The following is a 27324-nucleotide window of genomic DNA, read 5'->3' as shown; positions in this document are numbered from 1 at the left end:
TTATTTTTATGTAAGAGGATCAAACAGTAACCAGGGTGCTTACCTTCCACATGGCTAACGTTAGCATGGCAAGCACGAGCAGCCCCAACAAAATGGCAAGGATGATGACCCAAAGTGGAACTGCAAAGGACACATCAGGAGTGCCCCAGAGCACGTGAGTCCCCATCTAGACACCAAGACAAAGAATAAGTTATGCTCGAGAAAATTCAGAGCGAGGGGAAAAACATTGGGAAAATCCAAAATAGAAAGAAATTGCTTCCATAAAAGTCATGTATTACTCAACGAACCGTGCCACACAACCTCTTTTGACACTATTCAGTGAAAAACGAAAATACTTTACAATTTTGTGTTGAAGTGCATGTGTTCTAATGCTTCTGTAAATATGACTTACTGAGATGGATCACATCTGTTGTAAGTAACAATTATCATTTTATTTCAGTGAAGCAGCAATTTCATATTGGGAAGCTTTATTTGAAATTTTAAGCTACTGTCAGGAAGTGACATAGATAGAGGTAAAGTTTGACTCACTCATTTCTCATTAACACAACATGGTTGACATGGCAACAGTTTAAAATTGTTTAAGGGGGCGTGGCTTCGCCGAGGGGGAAAATAGAATCTTTTGGGAAACACAGTTGTTCACTCTTTTTTGCCATTTTCTGGTGGAATATGAACTTATGAACACATAAATAAAGTCAAGAGTAAATCGGGCCCACATGAAAATTTTCTCACAGCAGATTGTTCAGAAGAAGTGAAAAAACAGCAGCCGTAGCTCATGCTAGCTAGCTGTTAGCATTAGCACGATGCTAGCATGAAGCATCATGTTAGCATTCTCCGTTATTCATGTATTTATGGGCTGTTGAACCACTTTCCTCCCCCCCATGTCTTTGCATCTTTATTTAGTAGAAAACTATAGCCTATTCATAATTCAGCATTTGTTAAAGTTGTTTTTGAATAATTAGAGAAAGTTTAGATTTTACTCCAAATTGTTTTGCCCCTTAACTGTTTTCAAACATGACCATATATGGTAGATTCTGTAACTATCTACGTCACTTCCTGTCAGTGTCCAATAAGCACACTGACAGGAAATTTACATAAGGACATGAAACTTTAACAGTAAAATCTATCACATAAATATGCCAGGGACTCCGGAAGCAAACTAGATATTTAGCCATAATCTGGTGCAGTACATCTCTGTCTCTATGACCTTAATGTCTCTGCACACTGTCCCTTAAACTAAACCATGTTCACCACCTCAGTTTTAAACCACAAGCTTGTTAAAAATCTTTGACAACTATCGGCACCAAACCACACTGGCAGCGCGCACAGGTATTACTTTTTCGCTCACTGATCTCACCGAGGTAGTGTGCTGAGGCAGGGCGGTGGGCTGGACTCGGTAAGGCATGGCAGTGACCAAGAAGGACACGGTGGAGTTGAGAATGTAGGGGTCATTATGTCGCTGTAAACACAACAATTGGTGGTTAAACGCTGCATTGAAAACACATGTTATTTACAAAGTCTAATTGAGTGCACAAAGGGGCCAAGACCTAGTTATGCGGGACTGAAAGATAGTTTGGAGAATGAGTGATCTACTGTTCATATGTGCAAATTCTGAATGCATATGAAAAGATGGAGGGGATTGTGGTTAATTGTAGCATTTGTCGTCCAAACAAGAAAATGAGGCATGGAAGAGATGGGGCAAAATTAAACGTTGAATGGATGCAGTTAGCAAATCGCAGAGGCTACATTTATTTAGGTAGTACAGTATCCTTTGCAAAAACCATAATATATACAGTCCCGAAGCAGTCTTATTAGGTGAAAATCTTTTATGTCACGGATAATGCACGATGAGGTGTCCATTATCAGAAATAACTGGACGAGGCGGAGGCGTGAACGGTTGCTATACCACTAAGTTCTGTTATTTCTGATAATGGACACCTTGGAGCGCATTATCCCACTTATACCATGGTCCCATGGTCCCACAAACTGAAACTGTTCATGGGGCTTTTTTTTTTCCCGGGGAGGAGTTATTTCTCTTTTTTAATCTATTTTACCTGAAGCTAGTTCCAGCTCAATTGTTTATCGTTACTATGGAAACAGCTGCAGTGGAGTGATATAGATACAGACGGCATCTCGTCATAGAAGGGGGCGTGGCTTCGCCGAGGGGGAAAATAGAATCTTTAGAGAAACACAATTTTCCCTCTTTTTAGCCATTTTCTGGTGGAATATGAACTTATTTATCACACATAAATAAAGTCAAATGTAAATCGGGCCCATATGGATATTTTCTCACAGCAGATTGTTCAGTAGAAGTGGAAAAACGGCAGTTGTAGCAAGCGCTAGGTAATCGTTAGCATTAGCCCGATGCTAACATGTAGCATGAAGTTAGCATTCTCCGTTATTGCTGGGTTGCAGGTTCTAGAATGTGATGATGTCATCGGGCCCAGCGGGGGGCAGGAGCCAGTTTTTCCTACTAACAGCATTACACTTTCACAAGTCGTAGCTCAAAAGAAAATGTATGAATTAGAAAAATGATCATTAAAATCAATCACTGGGTCCATGATCTCTCTGTACAAGACCAAACATTTCCTCAAAAACAAAATATTTTTTCCTCCATACAATAGCATTGGCCTTTAGAATGCTGTGATGTCACCTGCAACCCAGCAATTCATGTATTTATGGGCTGTTGAACCACTTTGCTCCTCTCCATGTCTTTGTATCTTTATTAAGTAGAAACTATATTCATAATTCAGCATTTGTTACAGTAGTTTTTCAATAATTAGACAAAGTTTTGATTTTTTCAAAATTGTTTTCCCCCTTAACTGTTTTAAAAAATGACCATATATGGGCGATTCCAGAGATGCCGTCTGAACGTGATTTAACTGTTGCCGGACTAGGTGTACATGATCACTTTTTAACAGACACCCTCCAGCCAATCAGAATCGAGTATTCACCCAGACCATAGTATAATAATAATAATTTAATAATATAATATATTTTTTGGCACAATTTAAGTCCTTTAAATGCAGACACTGACCTGGAGGAAAGTGTCTGCCCACATCCTGGAGCGGACCTTGACCACAGCGCTCTGTCCTCGGTCCAGCCTCCCGACCACACACTGGATCCGTAAGCAGGAGATGTTTGTGCAGTTCTGAAGCAAAGAGTAGACACTAGATTTTCAAACTGTGGTGCAGGTATTATTAATGGTTGATTTCAGTCTAGACTTTCATAGACCATTTACTTGAATAAATTCTGAGTTAGATTCGTTTATTTACACAGTAGCATTTTCAATGAAACACGTACCAGAGATTTTCCGGTGTAACTGTGGGCACTGGAGGCGGACCGTCTGCTTCGATGGTGGGGGGCGCTGGTGTTTCTCAGGAAACCCAGAAGCTCAGGTGTGTCCTGCACAGACGAGATCTACGGACAAAATATGCAATTCTTTTAGTTTGGCGCAGCCCTGAGAGGAAACTCATGTTGTGCTATAGGGCAATACAAAACTTTGATTTGATAACAAAAAAAACAAAAAACAATAAACACCTCATTACTATTTAAATAGTCAATATAGCATTAAAGGCACTAGACCTGATTTTATTTCTAGAAATAGAACATTTGTTTTGTCCTCCTTATATTGTAAACTCAAACATTTGTAGGAAAAACACTGCTTCTAATTATAAAACATTTGTTTCAATTTAATGAACTTTCAGTTTTTTTTTTTTTTTTTTGTACCATTTTAAGTCTGAAGCAAGTTGTGAAATTTGCCCTTAAACTTGTCCCTGTGATGAATTTGGATGCTACACATGTGTTAGGGAAGTTAGGTCATTTTAATGTAGTGGCTTCTTCTTTCATTGCAATCAAAAAAATCAGATAAAGGGCCTTTAAGTTGTGAAGCAGATTTTAAAGTGAAAGTTTGTAAGATTGCAAAATGAGGAGAGAGACAGGGATTTCAAAAGCCTCCTCAACATTTTCATCCCTGATTGGACCGAACAGGCCGGTTCTCTGAAAAGCTCGCTCATTGGTCAAAGTGATTCTATCTAATCTAATACATTTGTAAAACATTAAAACCTACATCTCTTATTTTACTGATTCATTTGGACTTGTTAAAGCAGAACTAAGTAACTCATGCCCCTAGAGGCCATAAGCACCACTGCAGGTGTCGTAGCATGTTGCAGTTTTTTACTCATTACTTTTCTGTCATTGCTCACAGAAAAGACAAAGGGAGAGAGGGATATTATACATCCAAATACACAATGGAGATTCACTTAAACGTGGCTGTAAATACCGTTTAAGTGGCTCTAGCCCACAGTTAGCTTTGCCCGTTAGCCTGTTAGCTTCTTCTTCGTGATTCTATTAGTGTATATTGCGCCAAAGACACGGTGCAGGGAAAGTTACAATTGTGGTTTTGGCCAGAGACACCAGAGGGAGATGAAAGACGCCCCAATCATCCCATTAACACTTGTATTACCCCCAGGGGGACTACGAAAAGGATTTATTAAGGTAAACAAGTAACTTAGTTCTTCTTTAAAGCTGAAGCTGAACTAACAATCAGGCATGTCAGTTCTCTTGCATTATGAAGGCAGGTGGAGGAAGCAGAGTGTTCGGATTGTAACACACTGCCAGATAAGCTATTTAAGATAAGGTCTTTAATACTCGAAAGTGTTTAGCAGGAGCTCAAACAGTGAATGCCTGGGGTGTGTCATGTCTTTACAGTATAATCCTGGTATGTATGTACTGTATGGTCCTAAACTACTGCTGTTGTATTGCTGTATCATTGTACTGGCACCGGCCTGGGCAGCAGAAGGAAAATCAATGAGCCACAAATGGATAAACCACCAGGCAGACAATAAATATCTATCAATGAGTGGTTTTAGCGAAAATGGAAAGGTAAATTAGTGGTCACATGTCTTTATATAATGAGAAAAATGACTGCGCACTTCTGTTATTCGAACAGAGGATAATAATATGATGCTTTCAATCCAGTCCACATTTAATAAGCAAGACACTTTCCAAACTGCTGCTGATAGGAGTGTTGAAAAAAAAGAGTTTTTTCATGAGCATGTAGTCATTATTTTACCTGCAGCCCGAGGGGGTTGAGGCTGGTATTTGTCCGGCAGCTAATTGCTCCGTCAGTTTGAATCTCCATAGCATACAGCAGGTTCTCATCGTGGAAACGGGCCGGCCAGCCAACCTGCAGCTCGGCCTCCCGAATACTGCTGGGACCCCAATTATGCAACTGCAAACAAGAAAGGCAAAAAGAAAAGATGACATGAGTTTTACTCCTATTAGTCCGCTTCACTAAGTTTAGATTTCCACTGTTGTGGGATTTTCGTGGAGAGATTGAAAACTATATATTTTTGGAAACCTTATGGTCTAGCAATGAGAAAAACAATGTTTCCATTTGCCCTTGTCAATTTTTTTTTTCCTTTAGAGTAAATGAGGAGTTCTGGTCATCGCCACGGTAACTCCATCCACACCGGGCGGCACGGGAGCACAGTGGTTAGCGCTTGTGCTTCACAGCTAGAAGGTCCCGGGTTCGATTTCCACCTAGACGAGGCCTTTCTGTGCGGGGTTTGCATGTTCTCCCCGTGTCTGCATAGGTTTCCTCCGGGTTTCCCCTACCACTAAACAAACATGTACAATAGGCCATGATGAATGAGAATGTTTGATTGTGAAGGACAACGGATGGAAATTATGGCTACAATCCGGTTTGGTGTGTTTGCATGCATGAGACCCCTGTGTGTTTACTAACATGCACTGTCCCGACCAAATACACCAATAAATAAATATGAAACATCTGACAAGGGTTTCATTGACTTTTTATAGAGTTTGGGAAAATGCAGCTGATAGCATACTTTTTCCATTGACTAACATTAGCTAAAAACAGTATAAATATGGAGAAAAAAACGTGACTCCATTAGCTGCTGAGTTACTGCTGGTAAATCCATCTAACTCACTGTGGTGGCCAAGTGTTTTAATGTGAACAATAACTCCAGTATTTTAACTTTTAAAAATCTCCATTAGTTAATAATTTCTGCTAATCCCATGATGCTTAGCGATATGACATCACATTCCCAAACTCTACTGGAACGACCCAAATTTCGGAAATTTCCACCAAAGGACATTTTTTACGACTGCTTGTTTAATAAAATGTATAGTTTTGATACTCTCCACAAAAATCCTGCAAAATTACATAGTGTTAGACCTTCTGGTTCAGACCTAGTTTTGTCTTGATTTATTGGTGGCACTTCAAACAATCAAACATGAGAAAATGATCATATGCAGGGCTCTATAACACTGATTTTAATTATGTTTTGGTTTGGTTTCTCTATTTAACTGCAGGCACCACAAAAAAGCAGCTGTAGAGAAAGACAGACAGACAAAACATGGAGATGTCAGTTTCGCTCCTTTCTTTGTCCTATTAGCTCGGTCTCTAGTGACTTGGGTAACAATTGGGTTATCATAACTGCGGCATGAAGACACCAGCCACCTGCGATGGGGTTAAACTGATCCTAATGCAGCCCTGCGCCACCAGGGACTGAAATGAGAGACGGGCTAAGCCTCCAGCATCAACCTGCTCATCAGCCCACTTCAGAATGCGGATGAAAGAATGAGAGGCTTTAAATGAACCATCAATTCAATAAATCCTCTTTGCGGGTTCTCACTCTTCTGTTACACGCTGCCTGCACACACTTACTCTAGACATAGTCATTAACGTTAAGGCAAGTCCTCCAAACAGGACATGAGCGCGATGCTGCGGGGCAAGGAATTCTCTGAGTGCAAAAACAGCGTCAGCTCTAACTAGAAGCAGCTGCCAACTGGGAAAAGTTCTCCAAATGAAAATCATTATCAGCTGCGGGACAGGCCAGACACCGCTGCACTCCACTCCAATGAGCCGGCAGTCCATTTAAAAGCACAAGAAATCACATGGATGTTGCACGGACTACGGATAGTAAACTGTCGCCAGCCTGTCTGCCCTCCGCCTTTCCACTATCTATTTGGCCGTAGCTCGACTTGACCGTGGACTCCCAGGCCTGTCTTAACAACAAATACCAAACTGTGATTTGTTGCTGTACAAAATATTGTGATAAATAATAATAGAGAAGAGAAAATAGCCTCTTCAGTCCGGCCATCAAGGGGAAGATTAAAGTCTCGATCCATGCCAAGTCCAACTGACTGAAGGGCATCTCTATCCACTAATAAAAATAATGGTAAAAATGGTAAATGGACTCAACTTATATAGTGCTTTTCTACCTTCATCAGGCCTAAAGCGCTTTACAGTAAGGAACCAGTCACACTCTCATTGATACACCAACGCAGACACTGCATTGGTTTTATATAGCGCTTTTCTGGACACTCAAAGATGCTTCACATTGCATTATTTATTCACTCCATACTTGGTGGTGGTAAGCTACTATTGTAGCCACAGCTGCCCTCATTTTGGAATGACCGAAGCGAGGCTCCCAGTCTGCACCATAGGCTCTTCTGAACACCACCAACCACTCCCTCACTCACTACATTCACCCAGGCTTCCTGGTGTTTCCAAACAGTCTCCCATCCAAGTAACAACCAGGCCCTTTCCACTTAGCTTCCGAGATTTGATGAGATCGGGCAGAGCAAAGGCGGTTTTCTTTCTCTGCTGCCCCCTATTGTATTTTGTATTGCTCTATGTAGAGTGTTAACAATGACAATGTCAGGAGTCATCGGGCTCACATTGTCAAAGAGTGGATCATGGATCATAAGACATCATTTTCACACATGGATTGTCCAGCAATAACCTCAATTAACCTCATTGAGAATCTTTGGGATGTGCTGGAGAAGTGTTTGCACATTGGTCACACTCTCCCATCATCAATACGAGGTCTTTGTTAAAAATGAATACAACTCTGGATCTTTTGACATTACAGAAGCTCATTGAAACAAAGCCACAGCGAATGTGTGCTGTAATCAAAGCTAGTGTTGGTCCAACCAAATATTAGTTACAAAACCTTATGTTTTGTAACTTTTTTTTTTAGGATTTCCTCTGTGTGTGCCAAAGCTATCTAAACTTAACGCACAAACGTAAATCACAAGTCATTTTTTTTCTAAATGTCTACTTTACCACATCTTAAATCTAAACCCTTTAAACAACTATATAAATATCTCCAACACTCGTTCATTATTCGACCCCCTACTGCTCATATGTACTGCAGATTTATGTTTCCACTGGTGCAAATAAATGTATATACAAAAAACATCAAGCGCCAAAAATGAAAATGTTTCAGATATTATAAAGTAAACCATAATTCTCGTTACGTTATGTTCTCATTACGCAGGGTTCAGTCACATCCCCTCCTCTTTTGGACTTGCTGCCTCATTCTCTCAGTTTCCTTCCCTCTCGTTCAGGCTTTTACTGCAGTAATTAGTCCTTAGCTGGAGACCTTTGATCCACCAGAGCTCTATTCTTTATGGAGCTACTGGTGCTAGTCTGTGAAGAACCGCTAGAGAAAACATTTACAACTTCCACTTCAAATTCTCATCTCATCACTAGAAATGTATTTGACAAGTATAAACTAATAATCAGAATACTTTTTTAAATTGTCCCTGAGAGTGCAGAGAAATGTCCATGTGTGTAACTGTATCTAAAATAATCTGTTCTCAGAGTGAATGCCTCCCTGATGTAACAAGTACCTCGTAAATGTGTGTAACTTGTGGGCCCACGTCGTCCTCTTTGACAGGTTTCTTCTTGGGCTCCCAGCGCGGGAACGGCAGCACCACTTGCGAGGGATGAGACACCCTGCGGAGAGGACAGACTTGTGTCAGAAGGAAGTGTCGGGGCATATTTTTCTGACATCTTCCACTTAATGTAATACTGTCCGACTGGAAAAGGCGACTGTTATCCACATTTACCACATTCCCTTTCAGTCTGGGGAGGATTTTCACTGGTATTTTGCACCTGACTGTCACATTGTGTAACTGCGTTGCATAATTTTGTGCTTGCACTACATTTTTGGGAGCTCAAAGGTAGAAATAAATAGTTACAAAAAGAGGAGTCTCTATTTTGCTTCTCGTGATTCAATATGAGAGTGGATGGTTGTCTCAAAGTGACTGCACTGCAGGAGCACTTATCAGGTCCATAGTTGGTGGGAAACGCTCTGTGATCTGCATTAGGTAAATGGACACAACTTATAGAGCTCTTTTCTACCTTTATCAGGCCTTTACAGTCAGAACAGGTCACCCATTCACTGTCTCATTCAGGTAGAGGGGAAACTTACATTATAAGTTTATACTTTCTTTTTATTCTATTTGATTGTTTTTAACAATTTAACTTAAAGGGACGGTATTTTCCTCCCCCTACATTTTTTTTTTTAGCAGATACTGTTGCTGAACCTAGACCTGACCAACTGCAGGCAACCCTAGATCAGAACAGCAAGTTAAAGCGACCACACAGAGTTTAAAAATGTTAAAATTATGTGTTTTCCTCCCCCTACATGTTCCAACAATGTCCTAATGTGTAGAATGAGCCCAAACATATTCACCACAACTGCCTCTAAAATCCTGCACTGTCACTCAAAAAGGTTGTTACTTCGGGCCCCAAGTGCCGTCATGCACGAGCTTAATATAGAAGGTGCAGTTACACGTATGACCTGGGGTGGCAGTAGTGAGTATAAAATGGCTAACTTGCATCTTGCCCCTTTTACCCACCCACTTTAGCCAAGCACATTTTCTCCAGTTCAGCTTTACCCAAATCTAAAAGCTTCTTGGCTGGAGTTTACAGCCTACAGACCAGTGTGACACCTCATTTGAAAGCTAAGCTGTCAAAAGTGATTGCAATTTTTTTGTCACATTGTCGCCGCGATTATGTCCCTTTTTTAAGCATTTCTGTCATGTCTTCGTTTATGTTGCTTTTTTTTATGTGTTTTCATCACTGTTTTGTCACTTTTCCGGACCCTTTTTTGTCACTTTGTTGTGTTTTTACCCTAGTTTTCAACGCTATTTTTACGGCTTTTTTTTCCCCAAGAACCTTTTAGATTTGGGTGAAGCCACAAAATTGGCTCGGTTCAGGTGGAGGCTAAGATTTTCTTTATTGTATTGTATTCATAGTTTTTATTTTTTAAATATACATTTTTAAATGTTGTTTTTAGTTGATTGTTGGTTTTGTGTAACTGGATTTTATATTTGATTCCTCCTGTTGATCTTACCACATGCAGCACTTTGGAAATGCTTGTTTATAAAATGCGCTGTAGAAATAAAGTGGCTTGGATACTTTATAAAAGTAACATAAACAAACTAATGAAAAGGTTTTGGTGCCCCTCTTTGGGACAATGTTTAGCCATCACTGCAGAGCACTTTTGTTGTTTGCTGTATTTTAACAGGAAATATTAGACTTGAACCCTCCAAAAACATCACTGCCGGATGCCTGAGTAAAAACAAACTAACTCACATTTTTACATTGCTAATACAGGTACCTTATTTTGTCATTTTGTCAAAAGGTCTTCCTCTCCCACATCCTAAGGTCCTGCTCTGTTCATGAGCCCAGCAGACCACACCTAAACCCGGCCACATGAGCTGCACCTTTGAAGAGTCTCCGAGCCGCGTGGGTGCCTTCGACTCATGGGCATCTGTGACTCTGACAGCTAACATGATAAGTTTATTTCTGAACAATGTGTTTCCCTGCTGTTCTCTCTCTGTGTATAAACACCACGCGCCAATTCAAACAATATAAAAGCACGGGGCGATGTCTTGTGAAGCCCAAAAGTATGAGAGCGAAACCAGATCAGGTCTTTTTCGGGAAGTCACGCTCAAGAAGTATTTGTCACCGTCTTACCCACGAAGATCCAGCTGTGCTTTGGCAGTGATGGAGAGACTCAGAGTGACGCTGTTGCTCTCAGGGTTATCTTTGTTGGAGCTGCGAAAGAAAGTCAAAGGAATTCTCAGTCAGGTCTAACCATATAACAAATCAAACTATTAGCATTAGGCAAAGGGCGTATTTAACAGTGTTCTCTTTTGCCTGTAAGTATTGTATCTTCTCTCACGCCACCAAACTTTATGTTCTCCCCTCACTGCATTCCTGCATTCAAAAATCTCTCTTTATTCGCCCTCTAGGCCTCATAGCCTAGAGGGCTATCTGGTAGCTCTAACCTCAGCATCCTTTTATCAGTACATTAATCTGGCCTCTCTGACTTTATCCCCTCTAACATGAGCTGACCCAGTGATTTACGGACGCCTTCTCCAATCCATCCTTGTCATTCCAAGAGAAGAACTTCAGCTATCTTTCTAGAGTGAGAATTTCCCCGCTATGGGTAAGAGCTGTGTCATAGCCTTGTGATGTCCGCTATCAGAATCAATAGAAAACTGAAAAACAAAAGCCGTGTTGTGAGGAGCTTTGCACTTCCTCCAGGCAGTCTGTCCGGTTCTGCCTATGCGGTTAGCTTCTTTCGCACCACAGATGCCGACAGCACTGGGACACACACTGAACATATTTACATGGATTACAACTAGCTCTTTGTGAGGGATTGCATTCAGAATGATTGTGTTTCTGTGAATGACAAGGATGTAATGTTTTTTATTCATGGTTCACACGATATTTGCTTCACGGCAGAATTGATGCAAGATCCTGTCCTCTAAAAATACCCTGATGCGCCTTTAGTGTCATTATTGCTGTCACTTGTCAAAGTCTATGTAGTTTCGTTTGAGCTTACAATCCAGACAGGACTCTAAAGCAATTCACTTTTAGAAAGAAATCAAGAAAGTCCACACATTAAACATGCCATTTCATCACAGGATCAAAAGTTGGCCATTTTAATTTATGTGTTAAAGTCCTTTTAAAGGAACAGACCACAGTTTTTCCATAGTGGGATATGTTCTTACCTGAGCTTAGACGAGGTGATGGTCTTTACGCGTGCACTCAGTCATGCAAAAACACTAAAGATGTTGTTAGCATTTAGCCTCTCCTCCATGGACCCAAACGGGGGTGAAGCTAGAAGCGACCAAGCTCCTCCACGTTTTTCCTATTTAAATATGGTTTCGCGAGTAGTTACACAATCCAAGTATAGTTACACAAAATTAAACATGTCGATTTTTTTAAGTGGATGAAAAGAGGAACTATATTGAAAGCCGTAATAACCAAATCGACATGTTTAATTTTGTGTCACTATACTTTGATCCTGAAACTACTCACGTAGCCGAAGAGCGTGGTCGCTTCTAACTTTACCCCCGTTTGGCCCCATATAGGAGAGGAGGAGAGGCTAAATGCTAACAACATCTTTGGTCTTTTTGCATGACTGAGCGCAGGCACAAAGACCAGACAGTTACACATGAACTTGTCCAAGCTCAGGTACGAACATATCTCAGTATGGAAAAACTGTGGCCTGTTCCTTTAACTGGCAACAATAACACAATAACAATTGACATCGTGAACAACTACAGAGATGTTATTGAAACTAGGTGAAAACTTCTTCAGCATAGCAGCACAGCTTTATACACTGCCGGACCCAAAAAAAAGGCGCCACCAAAAACTAATATGTGGTTGGACCGCGTTTAGCTTTGATTTGATGTATTCTCTGTGGCAAGTTTCTGCAGTGTCAATTAATTTTTTGACAAGATATATTGTAGTATTGATGATGGGAGAGTGTGACCACTGCGTGACACCTTCTCCAGCTCATCACTAAGATTCTCATTGGGGCCAAGCCATGTGTGAAAATGATGTAAGCTCCCTGAACCACTCTTTCACAATGTGAGGCCGATTGATCCTGGCATTGTCATCTTGGAATACGCTTGTGCCATCAAGAAAGAAGAAATCCATTAATGTACCTGGTCATTCAGGATGTTCTCATTCTTTGAGCACATATTGTTGCTGAACATAGACCAGACCCACTGCAGCAGCCTCAGATCAGAACAGTTGGTGACTTTTTTTTTGGTCAGGCAGAGTATCAATTCTATAGCATCATCATTATAGAGATTTGCTATTGTAGTTACATTGTTGCTACATGGATAGAGATATTGTAGTTACATTGTTGCTACATGGATAGAGAAGTGAATCACCTGTGGATCTGCAGTTCAAAGCTGATGTTTGGTCCTGCATCTTCCAGCCTTTGGACAGAAAACCGCAAACCGACAGAGAGCTGGGGGCACACAAAAAAAAAACAAAAAAAAAAACAGAAGCAGGAGAGGATTAAAACCAAAAGGAGGAGTGACAGTAAAAGATGACAGGAGGCAGAGGAAAAGCACATGGTCTTCAAAGCCATGCGGTCTTTAAAAGGGCTCACTACAGTGTCTTTTTAACTGCAGGTTCAGTTATGGGCTGAAGATCATGGTTTGTAAAGGGTCAGTGGTGATATCAAACCTGACAAAGTCCAGACAGACACGCGCTTAAAAGCTACAGTAAAAGTTTCCCGTCTCTCCTCGGGTTCTTAGATCGCCCTGTCCTCGAGTATAACCCAAAACACATGGGGCGCTCTCAGTTCTTCATCATCACCTGCTCAAAACAATGCTTCATTTCCCTTTGCCCTTGTGTGGTTATGTGTATCGAGCAGGTCAAAGCAACACGGGAGGCGAATGACAGCGTGCAATCACTTCAAGAGGGAGCCCCGGGGGAGTGAGAGCGGCCGCACTAGACTGGGACATCTTCAAGGGACACATCAGGGAAAGATCTAAAGACATGGACGAGTTGTTCAGAGAGGAAGACGTCACTGTCAGATCGAGAAGTGTGGACAGGGGACTTCAAAAGGCCAGTTTGACCCGAGGAAGTCGGCGCAATTTATCATGGTTCAGTAAAATGACAGAGAAGTACACAAGTGTAGCATCACCTCACAGTCATAATGGGGGTGATTTGGCGTATCCAGCTTACATCGTTTACTGCAATTCATCAAAGCTATAAGCGCTCTAATAGAATGATTTGGATTGACCTTTTCAACTTGGAAGCTGATTTTGGAAAATTCTTGGACAGTACAGGGAGCGATGTATTGAAAGAGTCCACAAGTCTGTTCTTTTCGCTTTGTAATAAGGTCATTAATTAATGTGCATGACTGTATAGCCTTTCATTCCCTGACACATTGATTCATGAACATCTGACAAAAAAACAAAACCTGCTAAAGAAATCGAAGAATCAGATGCTTCACATAAACAAGTTTGTAGAGGTGTAACCCAGAACAGAAATGAACTGAGCTTTATCTTGTTGATTATTAACACACTCAAAGGCTGAATGGACTGAAAGCTTTCTCTTTTTTCCCCCCAAGAACCACTGCTGTGTCACAGGGCTCCACGGTGCACCCCTGTGAGGAGAAGCATTTAGTGGCTCAATATCAGGCAGTCCGCATGAGGTCTACGGAGGTATGTTCTGCATAAGCTCATGGATTCCTGAGCGTCCAGCGGGGCAAAGGAGAGTTAAATATGGGAAACATCTGGAGGGCTGGAGCGCACCCTCACACATCTCCACCTTATAATCCCATCCCCCAACGCTGAAACATGACCACATAATTGATTTATCAGAATGCCATGTGTCACCTCCTCCTGGTCCAAACGGCACTCTGTTGTTGGCCTTGGCCGTTTTAAACTACAGAAAACACACTGTGGGAAAACATTCATGACACGCTTGTGTTTTAGTCTATCAAGGTGATCGTGCTGGAAACCATTGTACAATCTGAGGTAAGTAAACATTGCAATGAAAAAAAAGTGCTTACAGGGTCCATGACTTAATTTCTTGAGCTTTTTTAAACTCTTATGATGTTGTCCCTCCTGTCCAGGCCTTGACTTGATCATCACAGCGCTCAAATTGCCTTCACTTCATATCATGTCTCCCTGCTCTTGTTTGAAGGCTAAGCCACATTCGACTCCTGTTCATGGGTTCTGCTGGAAATAATAGTATTTTTCTTGCTTGAAAATGGGGGTTGTATCACTTTTTCCCAAACAAATATACTATTTTTAAGTTATGAAATACTAATGCTAATGCCTTCTCTTGCGGCGGTTATACCTGCCTCCAGCCAAAGCACTTATGTCTTCAGTCTCATGTTGCACCATGTCATTAATGCTTGATGTTGCACAGTGTGACTTTGTGCTGTATGTTTGAATAACATTACAAATAGATTCTTGGCACATTTACAGAAATATTGATTGAAATGCATTATCTCTATGTGTGTAAAACAAATAACTTATATGGATAATTTCTTGATATATCTCACCTCTGTACCAGCCACCATAGGGTTACCCATGTCACACACGACCATCCTGGAGTCATTGACCATCTTGTACTCACAGTTCAACTGAGACAGCGCCTAAAGGAGGAGAAGAGGAGGACGTTACTGAAATGAATGAACCCACTGAAAGTGACAAACAAGCGGCAGCTCGAGATGACAGAAAAAGAGCAAAGAACAAGGGAGGACCCACCATCAAAGGGGGGAGGGAGAGGAGGCACAGAGGAGGGAATGGGTGATGAATGCTTTGACAGTAACAACCTCATCAATCAAATAGCCCCATTACACACTCATTAGAGCAGAGGGCCGTGAATGTACACACACACACAGACACCAATGCACTCGGACACACATGGCAGTTGACCCGGTCCATTTCCGTGGTCACTAATGCAGCTTGTAAGTCATAATAGGAGCTTTTGGGCCGTTGCCAGTAAAGCATATTCGGTTGATAGACTTGCCTGAGTCACTCAGAATGAACAGGCAGCAAAGACACAACAGGATGTGATGTCTTTTATCTATGGGTCTACACAGATCTGTGAGTGAACTCCACTGACACAGCAGAGATAGAGACTTGAATCAAATCATCCAGCAGCCTGTCAAGAATCTTATATAAGGTGGCACTTTGTAATGCAAGAATGGCACCAGGACCGTCTCATGTTTTAAATGTTTACACAAAATTTGAATTGACATTTTAAAAATCTGCTCAAAGATTGTCGGACAGCCCCTGGATGGACAGTGTGAGGCAGTGTACCATAACAACACATCGAAATCCCACTTTGTGGCTGGCTAAGGACATTACCTCAGACCCTAGTCATGTTCTGAACTCTGAATATGTCACCATCAGGGCGGCAGTACTGTGTGCCCAGCTTTAATAAGCTCTGCTTGAGGAACTCCTTTGTTCATCAGTCCATCCTCAAACTAAATGAGGAGCTTAACTCATAAAATCAAAGTGTGTCATGTCGAGTGGACAATTGTTTCCATGTCTTTGTGAAATGTCTTATATCTGTTTGTCTTTGTGTGTTGTGTTAACATGGAGCTGCTGAACTTTGCAAAACTAATTTCAGATCCTTGGATTTGACAATAAAATATCAATCAATCATTCACAGTGGAATAAAAACCCTCCATGGGGTTAAGATACTAGACTCTGCGGTGGCCAATCCATGTGTGAAGATGCGGTCTCACTCTCCCTGAGCCACTTTTCACAATTGGAAAATGCCAGTGCCATCAGGGAAGAAGAAATCCATTGATGTACAGTAATATCCTGGGCTTTCAGGATGTTCAGATAGTCAGCTTGTCTCATTCTTTGGGCACTTAGGAGCCGGTCTTGTGTTTCTAAACACAGACGGTAGATTGTCCTGGAACAGCTTGAAAATGATGCAGCCTAAAGGAAGTACATGAGTCCGCGCATGATGTTAATGAAGATAAGCAGAGAATAAGGGAAGAAGCATTAAGTGCTTGTTTCAGTCACACCATCCCGGAGTCACGCAAGCACTGGCGCACCGTTTGTTTGCATGCAAGATGTCACTCTCTTCTGTGCTAAGGCTGTTGTTGCGCCAGGTGGAAGATCAGGCTCATAGTGTTAAATTTAAATCCACTGGTCCACAGTTTAAGTTACATGAATACTATTTAAATGATGTGGAAAATCTATGGGAAGATCAGGAACAGGAAACTTTTAAACATTTTAAAACAGCACTGTATTGAAGGGCAGGTTGAATCAGCCAAAATAACTTCTTCTAACTCTATACTTTGGATACTGACAAGGCAAAGGCGTCACTCATGCGATAAAATTACAGTTAAGTCCATAGATCATCTCTTGATAAGCCTTTAAGTCATTCTCCCTGTACTTCCTGTCGGGCTTTTCCATCTATTACATGATTAATTGATTTCAGACACACATGTAGCCAGTGTGTGTGAGATGGTACTGACCTCCACGCGTCGCTCCACTCCGATGTAGTCTGCCTCCGGCGGGATCAGGACATGCAGCTCTGTTTCGTAGGCACCTTCTCCGAGGTTAGCTGCGTTTACGATTACTGTTAGCAGGTTGTCATCTCCTATCACCAGCTCTGAGTGATCCCTATGAGCATGAAAAGTCATATAAAGCATAAATCACTACATTAGTAAAACAGTACTGTTTACCTGTTTGATCAAATAAAAAATAAGAAACTGGGCAATACAAAATATGACCAAATGTATTTATCTATTATAAAATGCCATAATCCCCATGTGATCAAATGTAGAGCTATTTGTTCTAGATCTTGTCATTTTCACACTGCTGCAGGAGGTGACATCCCCCTGACCCCAACAATAGCCCCTCATTCTTGCGGGTGTGTTCGGAGATGGATGCCATTGAGTTTGGGCTGACAGGATGTTTATATAATGTTGCAATGGAGTTACCTCGCAGCTGGAAACACTATAGTAAAGGTAGATTCACACACAACTCGGCAGCAGCAGCCCGGCGTACGGTTCTCCGTGTGACAAATCACAGATGGTGATCGTGCATGTGTTTTGGTTTGTGACGTGGAGAGTGTTTACAGGTTGAGGTCAGAGGGCGGGGCTGTGTCAGGGCTTACATCGCGGCCGAGAGCCGGAGGTCCGGGATACAAATGTTGTCGTCACCGCAGTCCAGCAAAATGTAGGCCTAAGAAACAAAAGAGGGGAGCGCACCATGAGGAAAGATTTAATCCTGGTCATGGTATCCAAAATAGAAAGTATACTGTAGAACACATGTAGGCTAAGCTAGTTCATATGAAAGGCTTATCCACCTATCAAATCAAAGTCATTTTGGGGGAAATTGAGATTTTTATTTCATTCTAGTCTCAAAACACTGCTGCATAGATATCATTACGACAAAGACACACCTTCTTTGTGAGTACTGTAAATTTTTCTGTAAATCTAAATGTGACTTATGTAATTATGCTGGGAGGCGAAAAATAAGTATCACTGGCTATAACGACATTTACAGACATGTACAATCTACGTTGTTTATTTATATTTTTTATTCAATCAGTAGTTACTAAGTGGTGGGTCAGATTGACTGAAGCGTGGCTGCCAATTGACGCCTACAGCCATTTATATCACTACCAATTGCACATTCACACAAAGACATTGTAACAAAGGCAAGATGAGTGAAGTGTCTTGCCGAAGGACCTTATGGCAGAATGTAATGAATGAAGCAATGATCAAACCGCTGATTTAGAGACTAGTGGGTTCTTTTCTCTCAAGGGTTTGTGATGAGACACAGAATCCTCTCCTTGTCTGAATAATTAATTGAAAATGTCGCTATAACGTCAAACTACAGTGATCTGTACTGTATCCAGAGTTTAAGTCCAGATATGCTGTACGTACATGTTCTTGCATGAAAGTGCTGCTGTAGTGGTTGAGGACGGGCGGCAGGTCTTTGCCTTGTGACGGTGGCGCCAGACTGTAGTTCAGAGCCAGTGCTATGGGGGTCAGTTTGTCCCTGAATTCATCCTCTTCCTGCAAAAACAAAAATGAAGAAATGGTCTTATTCATAAACTAATCACTTTGCAAGTATGAAAGACTTTGAATGCTCACAATTAACAAATAGTCATTATTGAGGAACTGAACTTATGTAGTTTACACTTCAATAAACACTTTCTATTTGCGTGATTGCTATATTAGTTTATTCACTGCTCTCTAACATATGAATGCTCCCAGATGTGCTTAAAATGTGCAGTGAACTGAATTTTCACTTATAAAATACAGTACATATTGCAATCATTATAGTAATAAAACAGATGGTTGTTCAGCTCAATCACGGCCTGTTTGGACTTACTCTCAGGTAGATAGTGTAGCTGATGCACGCCCGTGGTTTACGCTGGCCAAGGGTTAAGACGCCCGTGTGCTGCGGCTGCTGAGTGTCCGTGAAGAGGACTCTTTTGACTCCGCCTCTGCTGCCTTTCAGCCAATCCAGCTGCAGCTCGGCCCTGAGGTCTGAGGACAGGGGAACATAAACGCTAAAGTACAGGTAACTCTTAGAATAGAGGTGAGATTGTTTTAAGCATCAACCAGAGGGACTCATTTTAGTAAACAAGAATAGGAATCATGCCTTGTGCAACTACCATAGAAAGAAACTACATAATTCTTTTGTTATAATCTTAAAATAGGACGATCACAGTGCTGTGGTTTTTCAAACTTTTCACGCAAACACTCATCTCACTGACCTAAACTTTGTCTAGACTTTCCTACTGTCTGTTCAAAAGCAGGAGCACGCCTTTGTAAAGCATAAGAAAAGCATGTAGTCATGCAAGTCAACCAATTCAAAACTACGGCAGAATAAGTCTAAAACAAAGGGAAACTAAGTTTAAAGTAAGTCTAAACCATGACTAAAGAAGAAGTTTCACACAGTCTTGATCTGCAAAAGGAATAACAGTTGCTTTATCCCAATAACTCTCAAACTGTAAAATTTAGAGAATGGATATTGTTACATTATTACTAAATCACGTACTAAATTAAAATCCCCCTGGTCTTCTTGTTGTTGCTCCTGGTCAGCTCTCCTTTCTGATGGGTTTGGCAGAGCAGCCGTTTCTCAGCAGGTCTTTGTAATGAGTCGAACGCTAAACCTGGCACTGACTCCCATCCCACCCACTGACTGCGGTTTCTTTTTTTTTCTTTTTTTTCTGTCTGAAACATCCCACAGCACACAGCTGCTTACCTATGGAGTCGGGGATCCCCACTCCACTCACTGTGGCACACACCTCCACCTTTAGACTGCGGCAAAGAAGCAAAGACAGGGCAAAGTTAGTCAAAGGAGCATGCCATGTTCACTTGTATTGTAATTAATAACTGTGCCATTCAAAGTTATCGCTTTTCTATCAACACAAGAAGAGACTCTCAACATAAAACCTGCATCTCTAGCTGTTTCGACCAATAATGTAGCTGTTTGTTCATGTGTAATAAAACAAAACAAACAGTCTAAAACCATTAGGTGTTAGCAGCCCTGTGGTTCATTTCCTTGCCCCAGAACAGAGCATCTCTTGGGGCAAAGACATGGGAGACTGAGAAACCTTTCTGCATTTCCTCCACTAATGTGCTTATTATGAACACTTGTGTGCTGTTATCGCAGCTAAAAATCCCGGACAGGAAAGTGTCTCCCACACATCCAGCTCTGAACACTTAATATTGACCAATTTAAGGAAGCCTGCGGACCCAGCGCTCCATAAGAGGCAAATGATCTCATGTGATTTCTGTTTGCTTGGCCCAAATCCCTCAAGTATAAACGCAGATGTTGTTGATGGCTGTTTGTTAACAATTAAGCGTATTATTAGATGACACAATAATCGTGAGGTAGTTATTGCCAAGTGTGCGTTACAGATGTGCGTTTAACTGTCTCCGTGTGTGATAAAATGATTACAAACTGTTCCCTTAAGTCATTCCGACCCTTACAGGTGCTTTCACTGGTCTTTAATGCATGTTTCGCAGGCTGTGCACGAGCGCAAGGGTCTATAATAAGTGCTGCATGTCAAGCCTTTACAGTATGCAGAGCGGAAATGACCATTTTACTGACAACAGCTCTGCTCACTGCTTGGTGATTACTGTATGTAATTTCCCCACAAGATGCATCTGTGTTTCAGCACCAAACACACTGCAGTCCAGCCCTCTCAGAAAACAAGCATAAATGCTCCTCAGTTTTGCACCGAGGAGTCTCTTGAGAATTTATTTCAAAAACACATTTTCATTTCCTGTCGGCACACTTTCCAACTTTAACCTCTTACCCCCCGCCTTAACCGAGCTTTAGCCAAATCTAAAAGCATCAAAATAGCCACGAAAATGAGGATGAAAAAGGAACAGAAATGTGCCGGAAAAGCATCAAAAGTGCATGACAAAAAAACAACAAAAAAGAGATGAAAACACAGTAACAAAGCAATGAAAAAAAGCAATGAAACAACTGGAACTGGAGAAAATGCACTCGGTTAAAGGAACAGGCCACCGTTTTTCCATACTGAGATATGTTCTTACCTGAGCTTAGACGAGTTGATGTGCACCTGTCTGGTCTTTGTGTGCGCACTCACTCACGCAAAACGACCAAAGATGTTGTTAGCATTTGGCCTCTCCCAGTATATTCCTATAGCTCCAAACGGGGGTGATGTTGGAAGCTACCAAGCTCTTTCACAGACACACACAAAGACCAGACAGGTACGCATCAACTCGTCTAAGCTCAGGTAAGAACATATCACAGTATGGACAAACGGTGGCCTGTTCCTTTAAGGCGGGGGTTAAAAGGTTAAGGAAATATATTTTACCTTAGCATCAACATTTCACAATTTTATAACTTTTGTACAGAGGACAAAAGGCTAAAACAATTGCTACAAGTTATAAACAAGACATGATGTAGTAGAGGCACTTCGAGCGCTTGAGCGATTAGAACAGGTCTGATAAACCTGTCTGGGCTTGAAAAACAGTGAGAACCGCCACCTCATGACATCAGCAGGCAGGTAAGTGTTTTAAGCAGAATTACTTTCACATGCATGAAAACTCAAGATATGTTTTTCACTTTAAACAACTCAAGACATGTTTTACCACTGCACATGTGCGTCACTTTCAATGGTGTAATATCTAATTTCATTCACAAACCCAAAAACCCATACCGTTTATTTGAACACTTCAGCCCGGTTTACATAATTTAGCAGTGCCTGTCAATTTGAACTGTATTGCCTTAAGGAGCACTGCCAACGCTCACAACTACATCTGCAGATGCCACGATGGCGACTTGCCGCGCACACTTCTCTTGTCCAAACAGCCCTTAAGACATTTTTTCTGCAATAAGTCAAGAGCAACAATGAGCTGTGGCGAAGCAGCAGGAGGCCCATAGACCATTCCCCCTAACTAGACTGAACTCCAAAGCCAGCAGGCCTCCCACTGGAACAATAATATAATCAAAACAGCATTATGCAGTTTCAAATTAATTGCAAAGCTCAGTGAATCTGGATTTGCAGGATATACGAGCACTTTTATTTAAAGCGCTAACACAAAGGAACGCGAGTGAATAATGGTAGTCGTCCCAGGAGAGAGGGTAAAGCATGGGTCACACGACTTCGCGGAGAGTGTAATTTACGAAATGTATTTTGATGGTGCTTTTTCACTGCGTATCGTTTTATGACACTGTATAAAAATTGAGGGTTTTCCTTACGTGAACCTCTGGAACAATAATGTTGTTATTCACTCACTCTGCCAAACACTTGTTTAACATAAAAGTACAAATGGACGTGTAAAGTTATATGGTATGCTTTTTTAACTAAGAATGTGAAATAAAGAAGAGGTAGAGCAAGTGCAGGGAAAGAATAAGATGATCAATTCCTAACCGTAAAGTCAACCCTACTTTTTTTTGTAATTCAGGCAGTTCTTATATAAGAAGAGTTACGTGGTGCTAGGCTAGTGCTAGGCTAGCGCATTTCTACGGTAACAGCTAGCCTGCATTAAAAACACACCTGAGGCAAATCACTTATAACGCCAGACTAACCATATAAATGTCTGTGTCGATAGAATCATTTTAACCATTTTGTATTTAAAATAACTTATATTTGAGTAGCATCAGCTTCGTGGTTGTATAAGCTACGCAGCGGCGGAGTGATCTGCTAGAAAATAGTCCCTCAAAATGCAATCATTCATGTGATGCAAGGTCAGTTATATTCCAAAAATTTCTATCGACACAGACACACAAGTGATTTGCCTCAGGTGCACTGTGGAGTGTGTCAGACTGTTTTTAATGCAGGCTAGCTGATACCATAGAAATGCGCTAGCCTAGCGCCACGAAACTCTTCAAATATAAGGACTGCATGAATTACAAAAAATATATATCTCCAGAAATCAACAACACTGTGGATAACTAGGAAATGAGGCCCTATGTCAAAAATCCTGAAATATCCCTTTAACCAGAATGTCAGTGGCATCCTCCTGGTTTAAACAACACTTCCCCTCACATCCTGTCAAAAGAAGCCAGTGCTACACATTGACAGGGTAACATTTAGTTCTGGGGTAAACTGACATTTTTTAGTGTCACTCTCCGAACCATAGAAATCGGAGAAGCGGCATTTGATCCAAAGGTATACGGACAGTTAGCAAAAAAGGCTAGTCCTGGAAACTTGAGCAGTATAGCTGTTAGCATCAGCCATCATCGCAAATTATGAATGATCCAGATGTTTTCAGCTGTTGCCAACCCATCGACCACATTGAGGTGAGGTCAAAGCCTAGTTGGAAATCATTAATGCATGTTCAGACCTTTCGAGATTTTACTTTAGATGCAAATTAGCTTCTAAAAGTGTCCCCTAGCTAAATGCTAACTCAAATTCTGTGAAGTTTCTGCTTTTTGTGGGGTCGGGTACACCTTAGATGGCCACTAAACATCATCTTATAGTATGTCAATGATAAAGAAACCATAGTGATATAAATGTGTTGGTATTGCGCCTGTCTTCCCTATTCATTAAACTGCCTGTACGTTTTTCTATTTTCGCTACGTGAGTGTGAACATTACAATCCAACAGGTGCGTCTTACCATGTGGCCATTATATTTGTGTGAGGCAGGCGACACTGACGGTCTTCGGGATTCAGGATTCTCGGTGTCAGAATCATTTCAGCCTCCACCGAAATCACAGCTTGGGCCCTGTACGCAAAAACAACCAGGATCATTGAAACTGCTTAGACACTTGAACAATGTTAACACTTGCTTCTTTACCTGTAGACTGACACTTCACCTGCTCCGAACGCTCCCACGATAAGATCTGGAGAGAGATGAAGGGGGGAAAAAAGGGGTTGAACTTATCTTTACAGCACACTAATAACATGGTAATTGATGGAAAGAGCATGGCAACTCAGGAGAATGGGCCCTAATGTATCGTGCAGCCATGTTTCCATATCATTCCCAGGGCAACACTAGCTTAGTTGTTACACTTTGAGGTACCATGCTATTTCCACCCTATTACCATACCATTGTAGTGCTACAAAGTAAAACGCTACCCCCCCCCCTGAAAAAAAGGATAAATTGCACCAAATGAAGAGGGTATGTGAGATAAAGGGACGGGGAACTTCAAAGACATCTACAGATGGGACTGATTTCAAGGTCTCCCAGCAATCGTCATCAAACACAGGCTTCTTTAATATGAATTCACAGGCACATTGTTATCTCATTGGTCTCTTGAGCATAACTTCTTCCTCACTTCAAACTAAATCCAACTACATTACAGCTATATTAAACCATAGGGAGCGCTGATGTATATATGTGTGGGTTGATGTCTGTGTGGTATATGGGACGGGACCGCCACATCGCATTCCAGTGCCATTAGTGACTTTCCCAATACTCCAATCACATCGTTTCCCAACAACTCTTAATTGTAAGCAGCCAGCAGCCGATATATTCCCCCCTCCTAAAAGCGTTTTTTATTTGTTTTCATGGGTTTTTGTGATGAACACCCTCTTCAAACTGGCGCTGAGAGTTTTTAAATAGAGCTGGCATTTAATGGCTGCGGTCGATGGGGGTGCGGGGTTTGGGGGGGGGACACATACCAGTTACATGTGTGTGAGCGCTGAGAGACAGACGAACGCGCAGGCATTGATTAAAACAATGTGAAGCTGAGAGGGAGTCACTTAATGGCGGCGAGACATCACTACCAGATGCTACAATGCATTTTTAAAGCGATCCTCAGCATAGACAGGCATTCTTATAGTGTCTATTATAACTACGGTCGGCGGCTATGTTTACAATGCTGCGTGATGATTACAATTTTAAACACAGCGTACTTGCTTTAACCTGCCAGACTAATCCATTTCAATCTGTGTGCGTCTTTTCCTCTCCGGTGTGTTTAAAGAGAAGGAGACTAATTGAATCTGAGACACGGACATCTGTTTCTGCCTCTGCCCGAGCGTCGCCAAGTCCCCCTCAAAACCGCAAACATTAAACATTTAGCCCCCCGCTCCCCGCATGTCGCTGTGTGAAGTGGATGTGGATATATTGAAAAAGCCCCTGACTGGAAGGGACCTGAAAGATGTGGCTTCTGCGGTGCTGTTAGAGAGGTAAGGAAGATGGGAAAACAGAAGTGAGGAGGAGTGGCGTGACGACGGGGGTAAGAAGAAGGGGAAGACGGAGGGAGAGAGAGATTGTATACTTGGCTTGTAAACTGCAGTCTGCAAAGATCATCAACGGCAAGGTGTGCGTCTGGCAGAGGAGGAGGCCGGGCGCGCTGGGACTAACCTCGCTCCCGCTCTGAAAATTCCTGATTTGGTCCAAGTTCAGAAGTAAAAAATGTAACCTACTTTGGTTTCACAGTGTGTGTCCGATACGGCGGTTTGCGATTCGCACTTGTGTTTGCAGCGGATGCCAAAAAGTGTAAGCTCAGAGAGAGGTCAGATTAGGGGGTAAAGGCGAAGGGGTCGTAATGAAGTTTTTGGGTCACTTTCGGAAAAACTTGCACTGCTAGATGCTGTAGTTTTCAGTTTCTGTAAATAAATAAAAAAATCAGTGTTTATAATACTTTCATTATGTGCTAGAGCTAGTTTATGTGCGGGATTATAGAGTTCAATGAAGTGGGATAAATTGAACACAGAAGAAATCTGCACATTGTTAAAAGGCACAGACGTCCATAGAGTAATATTTGGTAAAACAATATTACAAAAGTGTACAAAAGAACAAGTCGATTCACTACTAGGGAACTACTGGGGAAAGCATCAGAGTACTGTAATGTGAACATGAATGTGAAAGTGTATCACTTAAAATATCAACACAATCTCAATCTTTATCATTTTGTACACTGCCCTCTTATGATCTGGGGTTCCTGCAATTGGTCAGGTCTAGGTTCATTAACACTGTGCCCAAACTAAGAATGAGCTGACGACCTGAACATCCTGAATGACCAGGGTATTCCATCAATAGGTTTCTTCTTCCCTGATAGCACGGGCAAGATGACAATGTCAGTGGTTCAGGGACATCATTTTCACACATGGATTGACCGCCACTGGTCACACTCTCTCACTATCAACACAAGATGTTGGTAAAAAATTAAAGCGACACTGGATCTTTTGTCATTGGAGAAGCTTATTGAAACTATGCCATACTCACTAAACACTGAGATATGTTCTTATCTTAGCTTAGACGAGTTGATATGTAGCTGTCTGGTCTTCACGCGTGCCCTCAGTCACGTAAACAGAGCACAGACGATGTTAGCATTACAACCTCTTCTCATCTATGAGGGAAAGAAATGGGGAACTATGCAATATAGTAGTATAGCTGTAGGCATACAATATAGTTCCCCTTTTTATCCACTTAGAAAATCGACATGTTTAATTTTGTGTGACTATACTTGGATTGTGTACAGGCTCATGTAACTATTTAAATAGGGAAAATGTGGAAGAGCTTGGTCACTTCTAACTTCACCTCTATTTTGATCCATAGATGAGAACAGGAGAGGCAAAATGCTAACATCGTCTGTGCTCTGTTTGTGTGACTGAGGACACGCGTAAAGACCAGATGACTACGCATCAACTCGTCTAATGAAAGAACATATCTCAGTATTTAAAAATGAAGGCCTATACCATTTTTAATGCGTGCTGAAATCAAAGCTAAAGGTGGACAAAATAATCGAGCGTGTGACCTTTTTTTTTGGTCATCTATCATTATGAGCCTGCTCAAACGTCAGACATTGCACAGAAAACGTAAACTCAGTGCTTATTTTCTCAGTTTCACTTAAACAACATGATTTTGAAGTAACAACACCCCATTCTTGGCAACTCTACCCATCTCTGTCCAACAGTGTGCCAGAGAGTGTGAATGCGCGCAGACGCTAATTCAAAAAACATCCGCGCTCTCCTCCCCATGTCAATCCTATTTCCTTACAGACAGGAAAAGCTCGCCTGCCACTGTTGATTTGAGGTTAGCACAAATGCGCACAGACGCGGTGGTTTATACAGCCACAAACCAAGGGGCTGACCATGCTCATGTTCGAGGATCGACTGTCAGGATCTCAGGAGGAAGGCGAGGGTCAACGTTACATGAAAGGGGAGCTGCTATTTTTTGAGAAAAATGTCCAAATCCACAATGTTAGAGCTGATTATAGTTTTATTAGGAATTGAGTCCACATATCCAGTCATCCACCATTACAAGTAAAATTATAATGAAAACATAACTTTGTAGATGTAGGAGACTGCAAACAAA

The 27324-nt window shown here is 41.6% G+C and overlaps 1 protein-coding gene across 1 annotated transcript in view; it reads right to left on the bottom strand.

The window, feature by feature from the left end:
* Positions 1-27324, bottom strand: part of itga8 (integrin, alpha 8) — a 63395-nt gene that overhangs the window by 1065 nt on the left and 35006 nt on the right. Inside the window, exons 14-29 of the mRNA XM_079562333.1 lie at positions 23857-23902; positions 23677-23784; positions 19840-19895; positions 18961-19118; positions 18510-18641; positions 17735-17802; positions 17091-17238; positions 15153-15245; positions 13018-13097; positions 10802-10882; positions 8665-8770; positions 5072-5230; positions 3301-3417; positions 3035-3148; positions 1355-1456; positions 44-166 (exon numbers count right to left, since the gene is read on the bottom strand). Of these exons, the coding sequence (XP_079418459.1) occupies positions 44-166; positions 1355-1456; positions 3035-3148; positions 3301-3417; positions 5072-5230; positions 8665-8770; positions 10802-10882; positions 13018-13097; positions 15153-15245; positions 17091-17238; positions 17735-17802; positions 18510-18641; positions 18961-19118; positions 19840-19895; positions 23677-23784; positions 23857-23902 (1691 nt within the window). The remainder of the gene's footprint in view (positions 1-43; positions 167-1354; positions 1457-3034; positions 3149-3300; positions 3418-5071; positions 5231-8664; positions 8771-10801; positions 10883-13017; positions 13098-15152; positions 15246-17090; positions 17239-17734; positions 17803-18509; positions 18642-18960; positions 19119-19839; positions 19896-23676; positions 23785-23856; positions 23903-27324) is intronic.

This window comes from Gobius niger, assembly GCF_951799975.1.
Source record: "Gobius niger genome assembly, chromosome: 8".
NCBI lineage: Eukaryota > Metazoa > Chordata > Actinopteri > Gobiiformes > Gobiidae > Gobius > Gobius niger.
This window is presented reverse-complemented; position numbering and strand designations above follow the sequence as displayed.